The sequence below is a fragment of the Mixophyes fleayi genome, chromosome 2 (assembly GCF_038048845.1).
Source record: "Mixophyes fleayi isolate aMixFle1 chromosome 2, aMixFle1.hap1, whole genome shotgun sequence".
Lineage (NCBI taxonomy): Eukaryota > Metazoa > Chordata > Amphibia > Anura > Limnodynastidae > Mixophyes > Mixophyes fleayi.
Window position 1 is genome coordinate 253842983 of NC_134403.1, and position 19150 is coordinate 253862132.

Below are 19150 nucleotides of genomic sequence, written 5' to 3' on the forward strand. Positions count from 1 at the left end.
AAGAATTTGGGAAAAGTTTTTTTAACCAGAAATTAAACTTTTTAAGTATCTGACATGAGAAACATTGCTGTGCCATGTAACTTTTTTGATGGTGTCAAAATATTATTGGTTTTTTTAAACAACGTTCTTTAAAAGTTAGCTTCTTTTTAAAAAAAAAAAAAAAAAGTATGTTTAAAGACTGGGTCAGACTGAGGTGGTTGGTAAGAAAAATAACTGTGCTGGTCAGACACTGTTCGATATGACACATGGCAGGGGTAGGCCAGAGGCTAACATGGCTTCTAGAGAGGGGCATGGCCATCATGCAAGGGGCTTAGTATCATTTTAGCCAGTGCAAAGCTGCTCTTCAACCCCTCCCTTCCTGGGCTGCCATCAGAAATTGTGGAGCCTATACAAATGAAACAGGCATGGTCCCCCCATCTGTAAAAGTGCCCAAACTCCTGTCAGATCACACCATAGAAAATCCAGTGTCCCTCCTAGGATGAAAGAGAAATCCCCACATGAACATCTTGGGGGAAATTGCTCTTGACTTTCAACCCATATTTCAGAAAGACAATATGCTGAAGGAAATATTGCCAGATTTACCTTCCTTTCATACAAACAGCCTCCAAATTCAAGAAATCTTCTCGTTAGAAGTGCCCTCTCATCACCATCAGAGATTGGCACCTTCACTTGCAGAAACAACAAATGCAAAACATGCACCCATGCCCTACCAAAAAACAGTTATTTTATAGTCCTGTTGTGTGTTGGGTATGTGGACTAACACATTCTCATATATACATCCTCCAATGTGGTGTACATGATAGAGTGTACAAGGTGCCCTGAGGGAATATACATTGGAGAGACCAATCAGAAACTGCAATCCAGGATGAATCTACAGACACAATAAGGAAGTCTCTGGACAGCCACATGGGTAAACACTCCTCTGTACCAGGACACAGTAAAAAATATTTAAGTCTTAATACTAAAAGGTCTTTTTAAAAATGACAGGGAGAGAAAAATATGGGCATTCAAACTGATAAGAACAGTACAGTCATTAACTCAAGGTCTTAATCCAACACCTGAATTTATGAGCCACTACATGGACACACTTCACACCCCACAGTAGAGCAATTTTAGATCTCTGAATTCTTGGTACTTTTACTCTTCCATCTGTAACGAAAACCTTTGTTTTACTACTTTAGCTTATCTTAATGATGTCCCCCTTGTACAAATTTCTTGATGTAACAGCTCTTAAATGTTGTACCTTTTCCTTAGTCATTCATTTGTAAACTTGCCTGATGAAGGGGCCTCTGTGCTCTGAAAGCAAGCAAATATAATCATTTTTTTTTTTCGTTAGCCAATAAAGATATTGCTTCTATAATACTTTTTGTCTTTTTTGATACAAAAGTATTTAACATCACATAGGATGAAAGAGAAAAAGGTTTAAGACCCTTTTACAGATTAGTATACCATCTTGTCACTTTACTGTATGCAAAATCTTGTATTAGGTCTTTAAAATAATTTTTTTTAGTTTATACCTCTCCCTGTTACAATTTTCCAACCCAAAATTTTTCTGGACCCCTTCCTCCCCTAAAACCCAGCGCCCTAGGCTGCAGCCTGGTCAACATATTGGATAATCATGCCCTGATTATCTTAGAGCAGTAGCTTCACAGTGACAATGTAGAAATGCCAGGAAGTAATTTAAATGTCACTTTCTATAGACTCTCAAATATGGTGACTGGAAATATTAAATGGTAGTGTATTAAAAGCATTATTTTACACACGTTTTGGTTTTCTTTATACACTTGAAACAGGCAAGAATATGTTGCTGAAAATATGCTTTAGGACATTTAAGAGGTGAAGACCATATTAACTAGTTGAGGACCTCAAGATAATAAAATTCTGCTTCTGATCCACTCCAGTCAGTGAGGTAATCATGTCAGGTAGCAGATTTCAAAAGGAATCAAATTGCAAAAAAAAATCACAATAATTAACAATACAAGTTCTTTATGTAAAAGATCTATGAGTAAAATGATCATACCTTGACAGAACTTGCAGTATTTCACATTGTATTTACATTTTCTCTGCAGTGCAGTACAAGCTATTGTTATCTATTATGAGCCATGTCTGAGAGAGAGTGTGGTGACTGCAGAGCCCTTCAGACAGATTATGAAAAGCATTTTTCCCTACTATCATAACTATCTCAAATATCTTCTGGTCTGGTACACACCTGACATACTTCTGCCAATAATATTCACAAATATATATTTATCTAAAGAAACTAACTTGTATTGCAGATTAAGTGTCCATGTAACAGTTATGTCCATGTTGGTTTGCACTTTAAATAATGTGTAAAATTAGCCTGTGTTGCTATGATGTGCACACACACATGTCCCCCTCTGCCCAGCAGCTTTACGCTTGCACATGTCCCCCTCTGCCCAGCAGCTTCGGAACAGAAAGATCTCCAGCAGCTCCTGCATGGTGTACTATGTGATGTCACAGGGTGAATAGGATCTAGCAACGACCTACAGTGATTCTATGCAGGAGGCATGTGCGGTGTATGCACAGGCTATCACATCGCATACATACTGCAGCCGCACAATCCATTCATAGAATACTGTGCTACAAGCTGTAGTACAGTATTCTATGAATGAGTATGTGATGTGACAGCCGTTGCACAGGCTGCACCGCATTCCCACTGGACCACCAGGCATAAAGAAGCAAAAAAAGAAAAAAATAGGTGGTGTGCACCATGGGCCTGAGCCCCATACACTAATACCCCCTGTACCCGCCTGATGGCGGCCCTGCTTCCATCCATTTCAAATACACACCCAGTCAATGCTGTGTTCAGTACTTCTAGATGCATGTAGCTCACCCTTCAAGAGCAGATCAGTGTGAAGCAGAATATTACTCCCAGGTGTTCTTGCAGTGGGGACAAAGTCCTGATGGAGTGGGACAGACCCACCCACCAGAATCGGGACAGATAGTGGCCTGTCTTGCTCTCTCCTACCTGCAGTTGCTGGTGTCTTAAGCTCAGATGCTGCTTGTCTGGATCCTGAAATGTTTGGTCCATTTTTGGGGCCCATGTTTAATAAATAGGCCTCCCTACCTGTAACAAGCCCTAATTTGTAGCATTCATATTTAATAAATGCATGTATTTACCCCTCACCTGACAATGATAAAGAACGCTATTTCAGACAATTCCATGTAGGTCTACTGGCAGAATCTGCTTAGCCCTGAAATGTCATACACATAATATATTGTTTGCCTCAATATCTGCACATTTATTTATGCAGTTTGTTTTTGTTTTTTTCTTAAAGATTTAGTTTGTTTTTGGAAAGTTCATAGTTCCCAGTGCTTTTGAAATAGTGACAGTTAAGATTTATATCAACCAATGCACTGATGATTATGTTCTGAGACATGCACAAAAATGGAACATTTGGGAAACATTGATAATCATTAATCAGACTATATAAACTATGTTCATGGTAGTGCCCACCTGGTGGATAAATCTAGTAATGCTTTAAAAATGACAATATTTCGATTTTAAAGTAAATCGACTTGTATACATTTGTTTCGGCAGTTTGTTTAAGGGATTCATAAGACCACCGTTCCAGCTGCTGCATCAGAAGTATGGCTGGGCCCACCTCTGACTGATAGTGTGTGTATGTGTGTGTGTATTCATATAAGCAGGAATTTGATTATATATATATATATATATATATATATATATATATATATATATATATACATACATACATACACACATACACACATACACACATACACACACACACACACACACCCGTGCATGATACTCATGCATTCTAGTCAAATCAAGCTACTTAAAGTGTTAAAAAGGTTCTTGTCATGCATTTGGGCCTAGCCCAGGCCTCCTCAACGGAAGAGCGTTACTTCCCGACACAAGCGCTCTTTTTAACGTGGTTTTGTCCACGTCACCACCTCATCATTTTTCTCCATCACCTCATCCTTCATCGCCACATCCTTCATCAAGCTACTTAAGGTGTTAAAAACTCCCCACTGTCACCCCCAGCAACCACCAACCACTCCCAACTGTCACTTCTCCTTCAAGAAATATATAGGTCAGTGTATAACTCTGCCCAGCAGCTGGCGTGCAGCTTGGTTTTTTTATTTCCCCACACACGCCACTAGGCATTTATATAGTAGAATTTTATTATATATATATATATATATATATATATATATATATATATATATATATATATATATATATATATATATAATAATTTGTTTACATTGAATGTATCAGAACACTAACATTTCACAGTAAAGATGATTTATAACTGAATGATAAGGAGTGCTAATAATAACAAATCAGCAGGTATAATCAACTGACTGGTCCTCTGGTGTGTGTGTAGCTCAGGTGATCCTGAGTTTGACCCTGCCAGCGGCATGGTGGTTTAGAATAGCAAAGTAACGCTGCCTCAGCAGGGGTGGGGTCCTCTGCAAACCTATGGGGACCCACTAGATCAGGTGGATTGCCACAATGCATGTGAACAGTGTGAATTTATGTTAATTATTTTGTACTCAAGTCATTTTGAAGGTCGAATTATCTCTTAAATTGCTGTGTGTAGTGCTACATATTAATATTAATTTATAGTATTGTATAATATCTAGAAATTGAATTTGCACTGTAAAGTGGAAGCAGCACCTGTGGTACAATTTCACTACTTTGAGTGCTGCATACTATTTTATATATATATTTATTTTTTTTATAGAAAACTGTAGGGGTTTTTTTTTGTTTTCTTTAACAAATATAAATTTTATTTTTGTGCATTTATTTACATTATTGTACTGTATTAAAGTCACAATTGTATATCTACATAGTGAGCAAGCATAGAACAAATAAATATGTGGATTTGAGGTGAAAATTTCCATTGCTCTTCTGTGGCTTAATAGTAATCATCATCTCAAATTTCTCTCTCCGGTAACAGTACTTAAGCTGCAACAACAGTATGTGTCTTGCAATAGGCACACGTTGCCTACTGTGAAGATAGAAGTCCTGAGATCCTGTTTACAGCTCTTTCGGCACATGATTTGAATTTTATTTTCTGAAAAGCGCTCTATACATTGCCTACCATATTGTAGGACTTAAAATATTGTACAATGCATTATACTGATTGCTATATGATTTTCCTTTTTAACATATTTTATGTAAATAGCATCACTTCAAAGTATATGTGAGAAAATATATTTTTTTGTTTACACATGCTTAATATTCTCACCTTTATTTTATTCTCATGTAGATTTGCCTTGATATTCAGGTCATGACAGTGAATGAAGAATATTCCGATATTCAAATGTAATTAAGAGAAAATCTTTTGACCTTTTTTTTTTTTCCCCAGGTAAAAAAGGCCAAGATGCAGGATCCTGCTGAGGAAAGTATACGGTTAGTAAATATATAAGTGTGTCTCTTGGGTATGTGGTGATAACCACAGTATATCATCTGAAATCTGATAGACTATCACCGTTTCTGTATTAGTTGGACCTATTCAGTCACATCTTTATTGACGTCTTTTATTATTGCCAGAATGTTTGTTTAATTTAGCGTTATCAACATGGGATAGTGTTTCAGTATACAAATAAAAACGTACAAAATGAACCTAAATTTATATTAAAATATAAAATGTTTTAAGTTTGTAACAGTTTGTTGAGTTTTATATACTAATATATTTATATTATGTTCATATATTAATAGATATACATTTTATTTTTAAACAAAATAAAACAAACTTATTTTCTAATATAAGCTAGTAAGTTGCAGAATCTGCATTTTTATTCCATCTGTTTTTTTTTGTTTTTTTTTTCTCTCTCGTTCGCTACAGTTTGTGTATGGTTGTATGTATGAATGTGTGTGTGTGTGTGTGTGTATATGTATGTGTGTGTATATATATATATATATATATATATATATATATATATATATATATATATATATATATATATATATATATATATATATATATATTATTTATTTGCAACTGTTTTCATTTGTGAGAGTATATCAGTCTAGATACATGGACAATTTTTTTTACAATTTGTATTTTTTTAATACCTTCACCAGTATTTAATTCATTAGTGCATTTAATATATGAATTGCGAAAGAATCACTTATTTTTTGGTGAATTTGTGTGATGCCGTGGATATTGTAATTATATTAACCTTATATTTTCCTGCTGGTTTTTAAGTCTTTATTTCATTGTCCTTCCGTGCCAGCTACTGCCTGTATATTTATTTTTCCCATTTTGCATTTTGTCCACAATATTTCAGCAACATTATATCAGCCGACATCCCCACGTACAAGCCACTACCCCTTCAATATACCAGTGCCTGCACATAACAGGCAGTGCCTCAAAGAACTTGTGACTTTAAATCCATGTGGCATTACAGAACAGCACCAGTGCCTCCACCAGCCTGTAGCCCCACAGTAACAGTGCCCTTATTTGCCAGCCTTGACCTCTGACTATTGACACTTGTAAATTAGTAAATCAACCTGTGTCACCACAATATACCTGCAGCAGTGCTCCCACATACAAGCCTGTACTGCCAGTGAATAGTAGCACCAGCGATTTAACAAACCAGCGTGTAACCCCACAGTATAATAGCCAGTCTGTACCACCACATACTAGCCAATGCCCATCCTAGTATTATACCAGCTTGTGACAAGTATATTGTCTGTACCATATGCCAGTCAATGCCCCCATAGTATTCAAATCAATGCAACCACATACCAGCCAGGCCTTTACACTAAAGCAGCCTGTGGAACACCATTGTCCGCATATATGGGCAAGTGCTTCCATGCTATGCCAGCCTAAGCGCCCACGGTATACTAGCCAATGTCCCAAGATATAAGATAGGGATAATGGATCCTGTTGGAGCTTTTCGTATGATGCAGTCATTTTACCAGGAGCTCACTATGGCTGCTTCCAGCTCTTCGAGAAGGTAGATGGCTTAGTTAGAGCAGGTCACAAGGTGACGTCAACATTTATCTAGCGCCAGCAGATTCCATAGCGCTTTACAATTGTGAATAAACACAGTAATAAAACAATACTGGGTAATACAGACACAGATGTAAGAAGGCACTGCTCGCAAGCTTACAATCTAGATCAGTGAACAGCACGCTAACTATTTAGCACGCCATGCAGTGCGCTTGTACAGTCTGTCAGTGGATTTGACTGGTTGCCAGTTATATAGCACCCTTTCTGCATGTCTGCTCCAGTCCGCTGCTTTGGTTTCCAGCAATAAGTTTTTATTTGCCCTGGTGACAGATATTTTTGTCCAGCCCTGTAGTAGTGTGTTTGTATGTACACCATCTGATACACTGTATTTTCAGAACATTTGTTTTGTGAGGATGCACAACACTGTAGGTGAAGAAAGTGTCAGTACTGGCAGATGTCCACATTTAGTTGAAATAATACTATGACAATGCATGACGTATAGACACAACCCTCTGTCACCATAAACTAAATTTCTAAATCTGATGTAAGAAGCTATATTGATGTATCACACCTACGATGTGAAGTAATATTATTTTATTATTTTTTAAGATCCTAAATACACTTAATTCTTCACTTATTTATATTACTCATCATTTTTAATTTTTTATTAAGGCAAGTGAGTAACAGTGAAACTGGCAATCCGAAAGGAGAGTTGTCTTCTAACCATAATGTTTCCAATGAAAGTGAGTATTGTTTTTATTCTGTGGTCTGATAGCTTTCAAATCTACTCTTTCAATATATGACTTAGATGTGTGGGGACACATCTACAGATTCCGAAAACAAGCCTGTTGCAACACTTGGGTTGCCAGATTACCAATTATAATGACCTTTACGCACTTTTGTTAATAACGTGTGAGACGCGTTCTTATATGCACTGTACGTGCACACATTCTCATAAGTGTTCTGTTTTGGTTTTCGTCATTTCAGTGTTGTCGGCAGCATTCACATGCTCGCTAACATAGGAGTTCTATGAGTGGTCATTAAGTACATATTACTTATACTGCGCGGAGGCTAAAAAACACGCTTCTGATGCTTTATTAAAAGCAAGGACAAAATATAAGGTTTTCCTTCAATTGAACGCCTGTCTATGATGCTTAAACCAGACACACACCACACGCTGCATTTGATATTTTGCAGCCATGAGATAGTTTTGCAATGCAGCCATGTATGTGTATTCCATGTGTGTTGTATTTTTAGTCTACGCAATCCATGTTTAAAAGTTGAATTTTATTTTCAGTATTTTTAAAGCTGTACTACCACCTCATAGTTAAAAGTTACCAATCTATTACTTCTCCTCCTTGGAGTCACAGGGATTGCTCCATGCAGTAAGTTTTCCCAGGGCTCCTATGTTTCTGTAATATAGAAAAGCAAAACGTTTGGGAGTGGGAGCACCAATTGAAAGCAGCGATCTCCATGAATACAATTTCTGTTTGGTCTCCCCATTCACATATTCCTGACCCAGCATTACACAGCCCAGGTTTTCAGTTGGGTCTGAAACAAATGACACGGGAGGAGTAAATTTTAAGATTATGTGATAATGCAGCTTTAAATAATTTTTTTTAAAGACATTCTATACTAAAAACAATCCTGTTGTGAATTTAGTCTGAATCATAAAAGTTTACAATAATGTCCTTTTAGTAAACCAAACTAACATAAATAGTAAAATGTTTTACTCGGCATTCAGATGTCACTCCTGACTACTGGGGGTGTGAAGTATACTCCTCTGGCGGCATCTGGTATTGAAATGACCTCCCTCCGAGGAAGCTATGGGCTACCAGTAGTTTTTAGATGCTTTTGTCTACACTACCTACTTTGAACTACATTTCTGAATTTATCTTTTGCAGTCCTTCCCTGTGCAGACTACATACCGCGTGTGCCTGGTGACTATACCTCTCAGCTGTATTCAGCACAGTAAGTTTGTACTTCAATTTTACGTTTGTGTAAAAAGAACAAAGACTTGATTTAAAGTACATGCAAAATACAGAAATGATTATTCTGTCTTTTACACCTGTAATTTGCACTAATTTGCATTAGTTTGAAGGCTGAATTTTATCCTAGTTTACCGAGTATTGGGTAATCAAGATGACCACTTTCTGTAGATATAATAGATCAGACGGAACCTCACAGAGCTTGTGCAGACTATATTAACTTTTAATTAAAATTCAATAACTACAGTCTGTAGGTTTTAATCTGAAACATTGGTGGCCCCAGCGCAAGAGTAGTATTGTAAAGGAAGGTCATATATAGAGGGAGAGCTGTAAAAAGGAAATACAATATGGATTCTTGATCAACTAAATGTATTGAGTGACAGTTATAAAACAAGCGCATACCGTTAAGATATTTTGGTGATAATTTTGTTGAAATCTGCATACTTAATTAACATAGCTTGCCATATAAATATTGTTAAAACATGGGGAAAAACAAACAGTACAAAAAACATCCATAAGTTAAAATCAACAAATTCAAAAAAAACCTCTTTCAGGCAATATATTTGTGCAAAGATAAATGATTGGATACAACAGTTTAAAAATGAAGATTCTTTAAATGGAAACATCAATGGCCATTACAGTACAAATGCTGCACCAAATTTGCAGTTTTAACACGAGTGCAAAGCATATAAATTAGTGTCCACATCCGTTTGCATTCATAGCTGTGTCTAGGTGTATTTCAATTGCTCACGGGGTGTCAAATGCTGCTTGTTCCATTTCTGTGTGTTCAAAACATGCTATTGAACTTAAAGTCCATATATCTACACTAGTGAGCTAACAAGTGTGCTTTATTTTCCCATACATGGCAGTGGCCCATCCATTTCAATGGAGGTTGTGCTATACATGTAGAAACCCTACTGACATGAATGCAGCTACACAGCATTAAGGGTTATTTCCCCACTTTAGAGATTCAATTAATCTTTGATACATGATCAAATCGGTGAGTCCCTTGGACTTTCCTCACCTCCAGCAAATGACACTGTAGCTAGAGTGGGGACTGTTGTGATAGGCTGACTAGCTAAGTGTGAGTCCTGGTCATTTCAGTACACGGACATTCAGTGGTGGGGTTCAGAGTGGAGCAGTTTCTGTCTTGGGGTATAAATAAAGAAGATTTCTAGTTGATTAAAAAGAATTTCCGTCAATTGCAAGAATATAATCCTTTGGATTAAATATGAAGAAAATCTGCATTGGAATACAAATAAAGAACATTCTCCCTGGGTTGCAAATTAAGAAATTCCCTTGGATTTCAACTAGTCAAAGCAAAAGTGTCTCTTCTGGGATCCAAATATTCCTCATTACCTCAGTCCCTACAGCCAAGGAGGGTTGGCAAGGGCCTTGGTATGAGGGGGGGGCATTTAGTCTTGAGTCTAGACATTAGTGGGATTTTGTGTTTGGTGTTTTTTTTGCTTTTTGCACCACCTTCCCCTTTTAGAAGCTAAAGCCCACACTGACCAATTTGGGTTTGGTTCCCATTACTTCCTTGTTAATAGGGGGAACCAGCCCAGGCTTCCTAGTCTGGGGCATGTTTTCACTATATTGCAGGCAGATGCCTTGTTCATTGTCTCTTTTAGTGGGAACTGGTGAGGGCTGGTTGGTTGATTTCAGAGGGATGCCATGCTGCCAGTTTATATTAATGCACCCAGCACACATCAAACGCATAGTGTTTATTGTGTTTTCACATTCGGTTGCACTTGCCTCCATTATTTGCGTTTGCTTTAGAGCCGCTAGCTTGTGTATAAGGAAGATATCCAGATATCCGTGGTCTCACTCTAGGTGACAGAACAGATACTATAGCATTGTATGCAGACCATATGTTACTTTTCTGGTCTGATATACAAAGATCTTTCCCAGCACTTCACCAAGCTGTAATTGTTGGACCTGCCTCTAGTGACTCCACAAATGTGCCTGTTTGGATTGGTTTTAAAGAGTAAAATGCACAGATTTACTAGACAATTATTCACAATAACTTGTTCATGCTGGCTAAAGTTGATATTGCCAGGAAATGGGTGGCTCCTGGTCAATCAATATCTGAATGGGTCGGTTTAGTTAATGAAACGGATGGCCATGAAAGGTTCCTGTAAACAAGCCACAATGTACTTGCTAAGTGTGAGGGGGGGAAATTCACAAATGGATAACGTCTCTGTTTGTGTTGCCAGAAGTAAGGGCTTTAGATTGCTCCCCGTGATGTTGCGTGTGACAGGCGCAATCACCTTCCAATTACTTTTTTTTTTTTTTTTTATATTTTATGAAGAGGACTATTCTAGCACTGTTTTGCTATATACATGATGGCAAAGTATATTAAATAAGAAAGCATGGTAATGATATAATGTCTCATTTTTTGCCATTTGCTAAATAGCAGATTCTTAATCTTTGAGATATTCACAGCTTTTGTTGACTTTCACAGGCGCAAATTCCACCAAGTACAATTTGACCACTAAGGAAAACCAAACCTAGCCTTTCTCTGTAAATGTATAAAGCTCCTGCAGCCAATGAATAACTCCATAGTAATTAGATTCAGCCCGCATCACAATACTATTAGGGGCTCAGGCCAGACAGCGCTATATGTAAAACATTATTTAATCTCTTAAATTTGGTCCTTTAGGAAGACTAAGAAAAACAAATACATTGCAGGCCATAATTTTCCTTTTAATATTGCTTCTTTGACATATGTGGAAGAGGTTCTATGCCACCTGTGGACTAAGTGCTGATAAGATTATTACGCTAGAAATGTAACATAATAGAACACATTTGAAGACTCTCCAGCTTTATTCCACTTGTAGTAGTCTACTGGAAGGATTACAAAACTCGAACCTGTTTGTGAGGTCTTCATGAATGCCATTTATAGGCATAAAAGTTCTAAAATTAAAAACCAATCCTGAAGTGTTTGTTTGATCCCTACCTTTTATGCAATCTGCAATATTATAGTATTTGCTTCTGTACTGAATCACAAAATAAAACAAGAAGCTTAGAGAACATCTGTTTTGTGCATTTGTTGAATCTTCTGTTCCCTGCAGGCCATATACACACATCCTCTCTGTACCTGTAGCAGAATCAATGGCAGCATACAGTGGACAGTCTCAATATCAATCATTGCAACCATCTCCACCATACACAGTGTACCCACAGGCATCACAAACCTACGGTCTACCTCCCTTTGGTAAGTTTCCAGCCACCCAAGTCTTACCATGGAGAAATTTCATCGGTTTTCTGTTGCCCAGAAAATTAGACTATGCTATTTCTTGCATGCAAGCTTTCTTGGAGTGGTGCTATCATCAGAAAGTGTAAATGACAGTCTGTGGCAAGGAGGTGATGCCAGGAAACAGACTTAACATTTTTTCATGAATTAGCATGTTGAAAATGAGATTACAATACTGTCAAAATTAATGAATGGTTAGCTGTCTACACCCAACATACTAATGATGTGTTGTACAGGTTATTGTGAGACTGCTGCTGATGGAAGGATGTCATGCAGAGTTCACATAGCACCACCTACAGGCTGTTAGGTTGATTAACACCCCAGTGGAATTGTGATTCTCCTTTTCTACGTACCATATGGTAACAGAACTCAGTGCAGTATACGCAGGAGAATATGTGCAATATAATGTCACATCAGAACACATACAGAAACATTTGCATTAGAAAATAAATGAGCTACACTAAATAGTATAATCATTAATAAAAGGTAGTCATAAGTGTAATTTGTGTTAGGGACTTGAATTGCATGCATTTGCATTTATTGGGATAAAGTCTGTTTCTTTTTAATAAAAAAAAGTTGTACAAATGTAGACATTTTGAAGACACAAAAATGTTACAAATCTAGACATTTATGAATTCAGTTGACAATAGATTTAATTGTTTGCTTACCTGCCTACCTTTAAGCCATGGTGTTTAACTGTTATGATTGTCCTCCCTTAATTTCTATGATTAGGTGCTTTATGGCCAGGTATCAAGTCTGAAAGCGGCTTAATCCAGACATCGAATCCTCCAACAGTCTTGACCTGTTCCTCGGGAGTCACCAGCAGCCAATCCACCCCTGTACTATATTCCTATCCTGTGCAAGGTAAAATCTATTCCTGTCTAGTCACTGAAGATTTAAGAAAGAACAGCATAATGCAGTTGTCTGATTTTATTGGTAATTTCCACAGAAATTATTTAAAGGTAATAGATACAATGTATAATGTTCTTGTAAATGTGGGAGAAAATGCTAGAGCTAAATGAATTCTGTATATATTCTGAAAATACATAATGATGCTGACTACGTAGAACGTCTATTATTCATCTTCCTATAAAACACTTAAGAATAGTATACCAATTTACTCATTTAATACTTGCAGCTACCGCTACAAATGCAAATGTAATTTCCAGCACATCGTCAATTGGGAATGTTACGGTTCCGACAGCTACCAGCATCTCAAGCCAGGTAAATTCTTTACAACCCACATTGTACCACAATGGTTTTTTTAATCACTAAACACCCTGCTATAATTTTCTGTATGGCTTTCCAGTCTCATAACGTCATGTGATGTGAGCTATATATACCTTAAGGTATACCTGTCATGCATCCTCTTTAATTGCCTATGACTGGTGCATGTAAATTAGATCCTCATGTGCATTTGTGGGCTGCCCTGAAAACTATTGGGCAAGGAAAATCCTATTTGTTTAATAAGGGAACTTATTGAAAACAACTGCAGCAGGGATATATGGTGATATATGCAGTTTTAGAATAATATGCAAACAATTAATAAGATAACTTTAAAGTGCAGGGCTTAATCACTAAAGCACGGATACATAGTAATGAATGGAGACTTGTTACCAGAGGCTATATACTCTGTAATTGCTAGTTCCAAGTCTTCATTCATTACTTTACATTCGTGTTTTTAAACCCTCGTGTGACATTCCTTTTAGTGCAAAGATGTCGAGCTTTTTAGATATTTTTTTATCTGATCATAGTCATAAAAAATAACAATGTACAGTATGAATGTTAAGTTCATAATGTAAGAACTTAATCTCTATATCTAATAGATGCACACAATTGTTACTGCAAATATCTAATCAGCCAATCGCATCTCCTGGGATTTGCATACACAAGTCTCTAAAGTTTACTAGAAAGGTGTACCTAATAAAGTGGTCACTGACTGTATAGTCTCAAGTTTTAACATAAAAAATCTTTCCCTTTAAAACGCCACATACGACCAGACTCGCAGGCAAACACTGACAATTTTAACAGAAGTCCTCCCCACAATTCTCCATTTACCATTCTTGCTGCTTTGTGTTGGTTCGATCTGAAACGCCCCACCTGCCCTTATCTTTGGGCCACAGCAACAGAGTCCGGGTGATCCTTATTCTACAGACACAAACGCACAGACATGCCATAAGATTTAGAATGCAGCATATAGCCTAAAAGCTACCTGCTAGAAAATCGAAATCTCATGTATGGATTGAACTGCTTATCGGCCAGTTTTCCCTCATGTATCTGAGATATTTCTAACCTCCTACTTTTTCTCTGGAAGGATTATCCCACATATACCATCCTTGGGCAGAGTCAGTACCAGCAGTGTTACTCAAACCAACACTTCACAACAGCAACACCCACCTGCACTGAGAGCAACATGGGTACACCAGAGTTCCAGGAGAGCAAAACGGACTCTACGTCGCCAACACAGACTATCCAAAGGCCGGTTTCCGGTGTGTACATCCGTGTTTTTGCTATTTTTTACTGGGGGATGAGGTGCAGAATAGAATCTAAGGTCCAGGTTACGTTATTTTTCGCAGAATTTGACATATCGACACATTCAATAGTGAATGTATCTTCTGGCAGAGTTATAATGTAAATGAAGAGTATAGATATTGCTTAGCTGGTTGTCATGTTAACCTTCAGCTATGCTCCATGACAGGTGATACTGCTGCCATCCAACCCATAGCGAGGGCAATGAGCAGCAAGGAGACGGAAGAACAGTGTAAGAAGAATGTCTCTATGAAGAATAGGGGGAAGGGTAAGAAAGCAGATGCCTCATCACCACAGCACAGTGACCTGGAGGTGGGTGAATGTTACCATAGTCTGACACTTACCTTAGTGTTTCCTTACTGCTGTAATGCACATGAATTGTTAATAACTCAGAAGACAGAATGTTATCTACAATACATATCTTGTAACCGTGATCAAATCATTGTACATTTCATATGCAATGTGGTTTTTATCACATTATTAACATTATTAATGTATAAGTATTGTACAGTATTTCTAATTTCTCTTTCCTACCATTGGGGGACACTCCGATACATTGGGCTGAGGAGTCAGAAAATCCACACTGCAGTGTTTACCAGACTGACAGGAATACATGCAGACATACACGAACTATATGCATTTGTACACCTACTTATCAACTGTTTTTATCCATAACTTTATACTTTTGAATAGAAAATACTCCCAAACACCACAACTGTAAGAAAACAATATACAAAGTCCATGGTACAGTATAAATGTAGAAACAAAACAGATAACTGGGAGTTTATCCACAAAAAGACAGATTTTTAGGTTATAGAGACCTAGGGGTAAATGTATCATAGTTTCCCTTTACAAGGCAGCGCCGCTTTAAATTTAAACTGTCATCTCGCCGATTTCCGGCGACTTGTACAACCCGCACTATGATACATTTACCCCCTAGTCCATAACTTGACACTTAGGGGCAGATTCAATTGGCCGCGATGTTCCTGAGAATATTGCTGCCGCACTTATCATTTATATGGTAAAAAGTAACGCTTACTTTTGCTCGCACCTCTATTGGGCGCAAGCAAAAGTGAGCGGTGCTTTCAGCGGGACACTATATGCAGAGATTTTTTGTTTACAAAGTAATATGCCCCTTTAACCTTTCTACAGTGAAGGGGCACTGTAGAAAGGTTGTCTTGTTGTAGTAGTAACAAATTTCCAGATAGACCGAGTACCCATCATTTTGTGACATAACTAGGAAAGAACATCTAAAACATTCTAATATCTATTTTTATTGTTCATTTGGTATTGTAGATATCGGACATCACTATTTTTAAAATGTTTTTCTCTTTCCTACTATTGGGGCACACTGCGAGACATTGGGTATAGTAGGTGGGACTAGGAGTTTAGGCATTTATCAACTTGTTTGTTCCTCAGACTCCTCCCTTACTATGCCCCTCCTATCCAGCTCAGACCTCAGTTTTTTCTAAGTGCCTAGGAGATAAGTCACTTCGGTATAGGCCCCTGCCTATACTGTTATTAATTATAGTTTTTTTTATTTTTATACCCTCTTTTGGTGCAGCGCAGGGTTCGAACCAAGACCCAGAGAAGTGTAATGCCCGAGGCTCCCTTCACTCTGGTCCCTGCGGAGGAGGCGGCAGCTTTTGAGCTCCCTCAATCTCTTGCACAGCTTGCTGGCAAATCTCTCCCTAGATATAGGTTCCATTAGGTTATGAGTCTGCTGATAAGGAGGCAGACAAAGCAGCTGTATGCAGGTCAGCCGGTAATGAAGGTATTACAGCCTCTCCTCCTGTCCCCACAGATTTACTGGCATTGTCCCCCTACGCAACGAGCATGGAACGGAAGTCATCACTTCATCTATGGGGAAAGTCAGCGATCGCACTCCTTAGGAGGCGATACGCTGAAGACATAGGCAGCCTGGGTACTTTAACTCTGTCAAGCGCTTGGTACTAGCAGCCGATAGCCATGTTAAAGGGCTGTTCAGCAATGCAGAGAGGCAGACTGGACAGTGGAAGCAGGGAGGCGGACCTTCCCCTCCCCAGCAATGGGTTCTCGATCGGCAGCCATTTCCACAGCATACTGGTGCAGTATGCTCTCTTCTAATGCTGTCTCCTCTAGTTTGTGCCTCTGTACCCTTATCTGCATTGTGGGTAACAGACCCACTGATATGTCGCTACTGCATTATCTATGTGACAAAAGCAATTAGATACAGATTTATTCTGTGACACTTTTCTTAGCATTGCATTATGCCTAAAAAGGGGACTTCCAGGGGTAAGAAGCCTCCTGGTACGTCCGTGCGGCATTAGACTTGTGCCAAATGTAATTTTTATATTCTCTTTTGGACAGCATAACCCAGATGTGCAGTTTATGATGCTAAGGTCTGCGAATGATGTGCGTCCAGTCAGGCTTCAGCAGCTGGATAAGCCGGTCTGACCTAGATCACTGGCAACATCATTGGCCGTAACTCACTAAGGTGGTGGTAGGGTCCGCAAAGCTATGTGAACTTCCGTTTTCCAACACCTTCACACACACTCAGGCCGCACAGTTCATATCGGTGCCAAGCGCACGGAAGCCGCTATGCCATGATCCCAGTCTGAGTCCACACAGACAGAGACAGGGTTGCTAACCATCTCATAGGGGTAAGCATAGGAAATCACTAGTGGGATCTTGTTTTTCAGAAGATTCCACCTCCATTCACAGGGTAGATAATTTCTCTAAGCACCTCTCTGACAAGAAGTATAACTGGGTCTTCAATCAGCTTAAGTGATGGCATGCAGTTTGTTTAGACCTAACAGGGTCATGGCTTTATTCATGAAGTCATCCAGCTAGGGTCAGAGCAGTATTCATAAAGCCGTCCAGCTAGGGTCAGAGCAGTTGGCCAGAGGCATCCAAAATGACATTCCAAAAATGGAACCTTTCACTTCTGCAGAATTACAAAATGGGATTCAGGGGTCACTGCAGGTAAGAGCACCTTGCTTCCTGTCAGCTCCACCAGGCCATGACAAGGACTTTCTCATTCCTTTTGTTCCTTTTTCTGGGGTCGAGGTGCCACATTGTGTGGTCACTTCTCACCTCCCAGAGGAGCATATAGTCATGCACAGTGGCAGTTACGTGAGGAACCTATAGGCCTGGTAACATTCCCGGCGGTTGGGGTAATTTTATTAAAAACTCCTCCTGGCCCACAGTTAGACGGGTTCTTCCGTCCCATTTAATCTTGCAGTCCCTCGACAGCCAGGCCTTCATTCTCTTGTTTCGGTTGTAGTCACTATGCACAGTCATTGCAGGCAGTGAACAATAGACTTCCTGGCCTCAATAGACATCAAGCAGGTCTTCTCGGTTCCGGCTCAGGGCCCTGTCCCTCGTTCTGGACACTGTAGCTTAAGGGGTTCCGGGATAATGGCGGGCAGGGCTACTGCGCGCCCGCCAAGTCACAGCAATATACTGTCTGGACGACCTCTTTCCGAAGGCTCCATTTTTTTTTTTAATTTTTTTTTTCCCCCACTCAGATCCAGATCTCCATCCAGTTCCTGGAAGTGCTCTACTGGGTTTGGAACCTACCCAGGTCCTCACTCTTCCTACCACAGCAGCTGCTTTTCTAACCCAAAGGATAATGGGGAAGTTGTCTTTCCTTCAGGTTCAGAGCTCCCCCCCCCCCCCCCCCTTGGTTGGTCAGGTGAAGGCATGGAATCTAGATCTCGTCATCAGAGCGCTTCCTTTGGCCTCTCTTAACCCTCTGATTTTGGGAAATTGTCATCCCAGGGGAGGGGTGATCCTTTGGATATCGCCTTGGTTTGCAGGGGTTCCATGTCGGGAGTGTGGATTGCACACCCATATTTTACTTCTCCAAGAGGATAGAGCGGTGTGTAGTACCGGGCATTATTGGTTCAGAGGATTTTGTCTGCATCTTGCTTGACGCAGGGGTTTGTGCGTAAGTTTTCTCTTATTCTTTTCCCTTTTTCGTGTGACACTCCTCGTCGGCTGGATGTGGTTTGTGCTCTTGACTGCATCTTCTCTGTCCGTGAGACTAATGTCCCTTCGTCCCGTAGCGGGGTTGGCCAGCTTCCAAATAGTCTCTTGCCCACTATATCTCTTCCACCATTCTGTTGGATTCTGTTTGTGAGCCTCATCCTGTTCAAGTCACTTTTAAATCTCTCTCCTAGAGGCAGCTTTGGTATGTCCCAATGTCTCGCAGTGCCCCCAATGGTAGGAAAGAGAAAAGAAGATTTTTTTACTCACCATAAAATCAATTTCTCCTACTCCATTGGGGGACACTGCGCACCCTCCCTTGCTCTGAAAGTAGTGCTGTTTTGGTGCTAATTTCTGTATTGCTTCTCCTTTCTTCCTGGCTTGGTTATACAAAACTGAGGTCTGAGCTGGATAAGAGGCGCATTGTAGGGGAGGAATATGAGGAACAA

The 19150-nt window shown here is 39.2% G+C and overlaps 1 protein-coding gene across 2 annotated transcripts in view; it reads left to right on the top strand.

Annotated features, from left to right (window-relative positions):
• Window positions 1–19150, top strand: part of EYA3 (EYA transcriptional coactivator and phosphatase 3) — a 57573-nt gene that overhangs the window by 23852 nt on the left and 14571 nt on the right. For both annotated transcript variants that reach the window (XM_075195905.1, XM_075195904.1), the window contains 8 exons: window positions 5367–5410; window positions 7632–7702; window positions 8864–8930; window positions 12022–12164; window positions 12936–13067; window positions 13342–13427; window positions 14518–14692; window positions 14902–15044. In XM_075195905.1, coding sequence (XP_075052006.1) covers window positions 5367–5410; window positions 7632–7702; window positions 8864–8930; window positions 12022–12164; window positions 12936–13067; window positions 13342–13427; window positions 14518–14692; window positions 14902–15044 — 861 coding nt within the window. The remainder of the gene's footprint in view (window positions 1–5366; window positions 5411–7631; window positions 7703–8863; window positions 8931–12021; window positions 12165–12935; window positions 13068–13341; window positions 13428–14517; window positions 14693–14901; window positions 15045–19150) is intronic.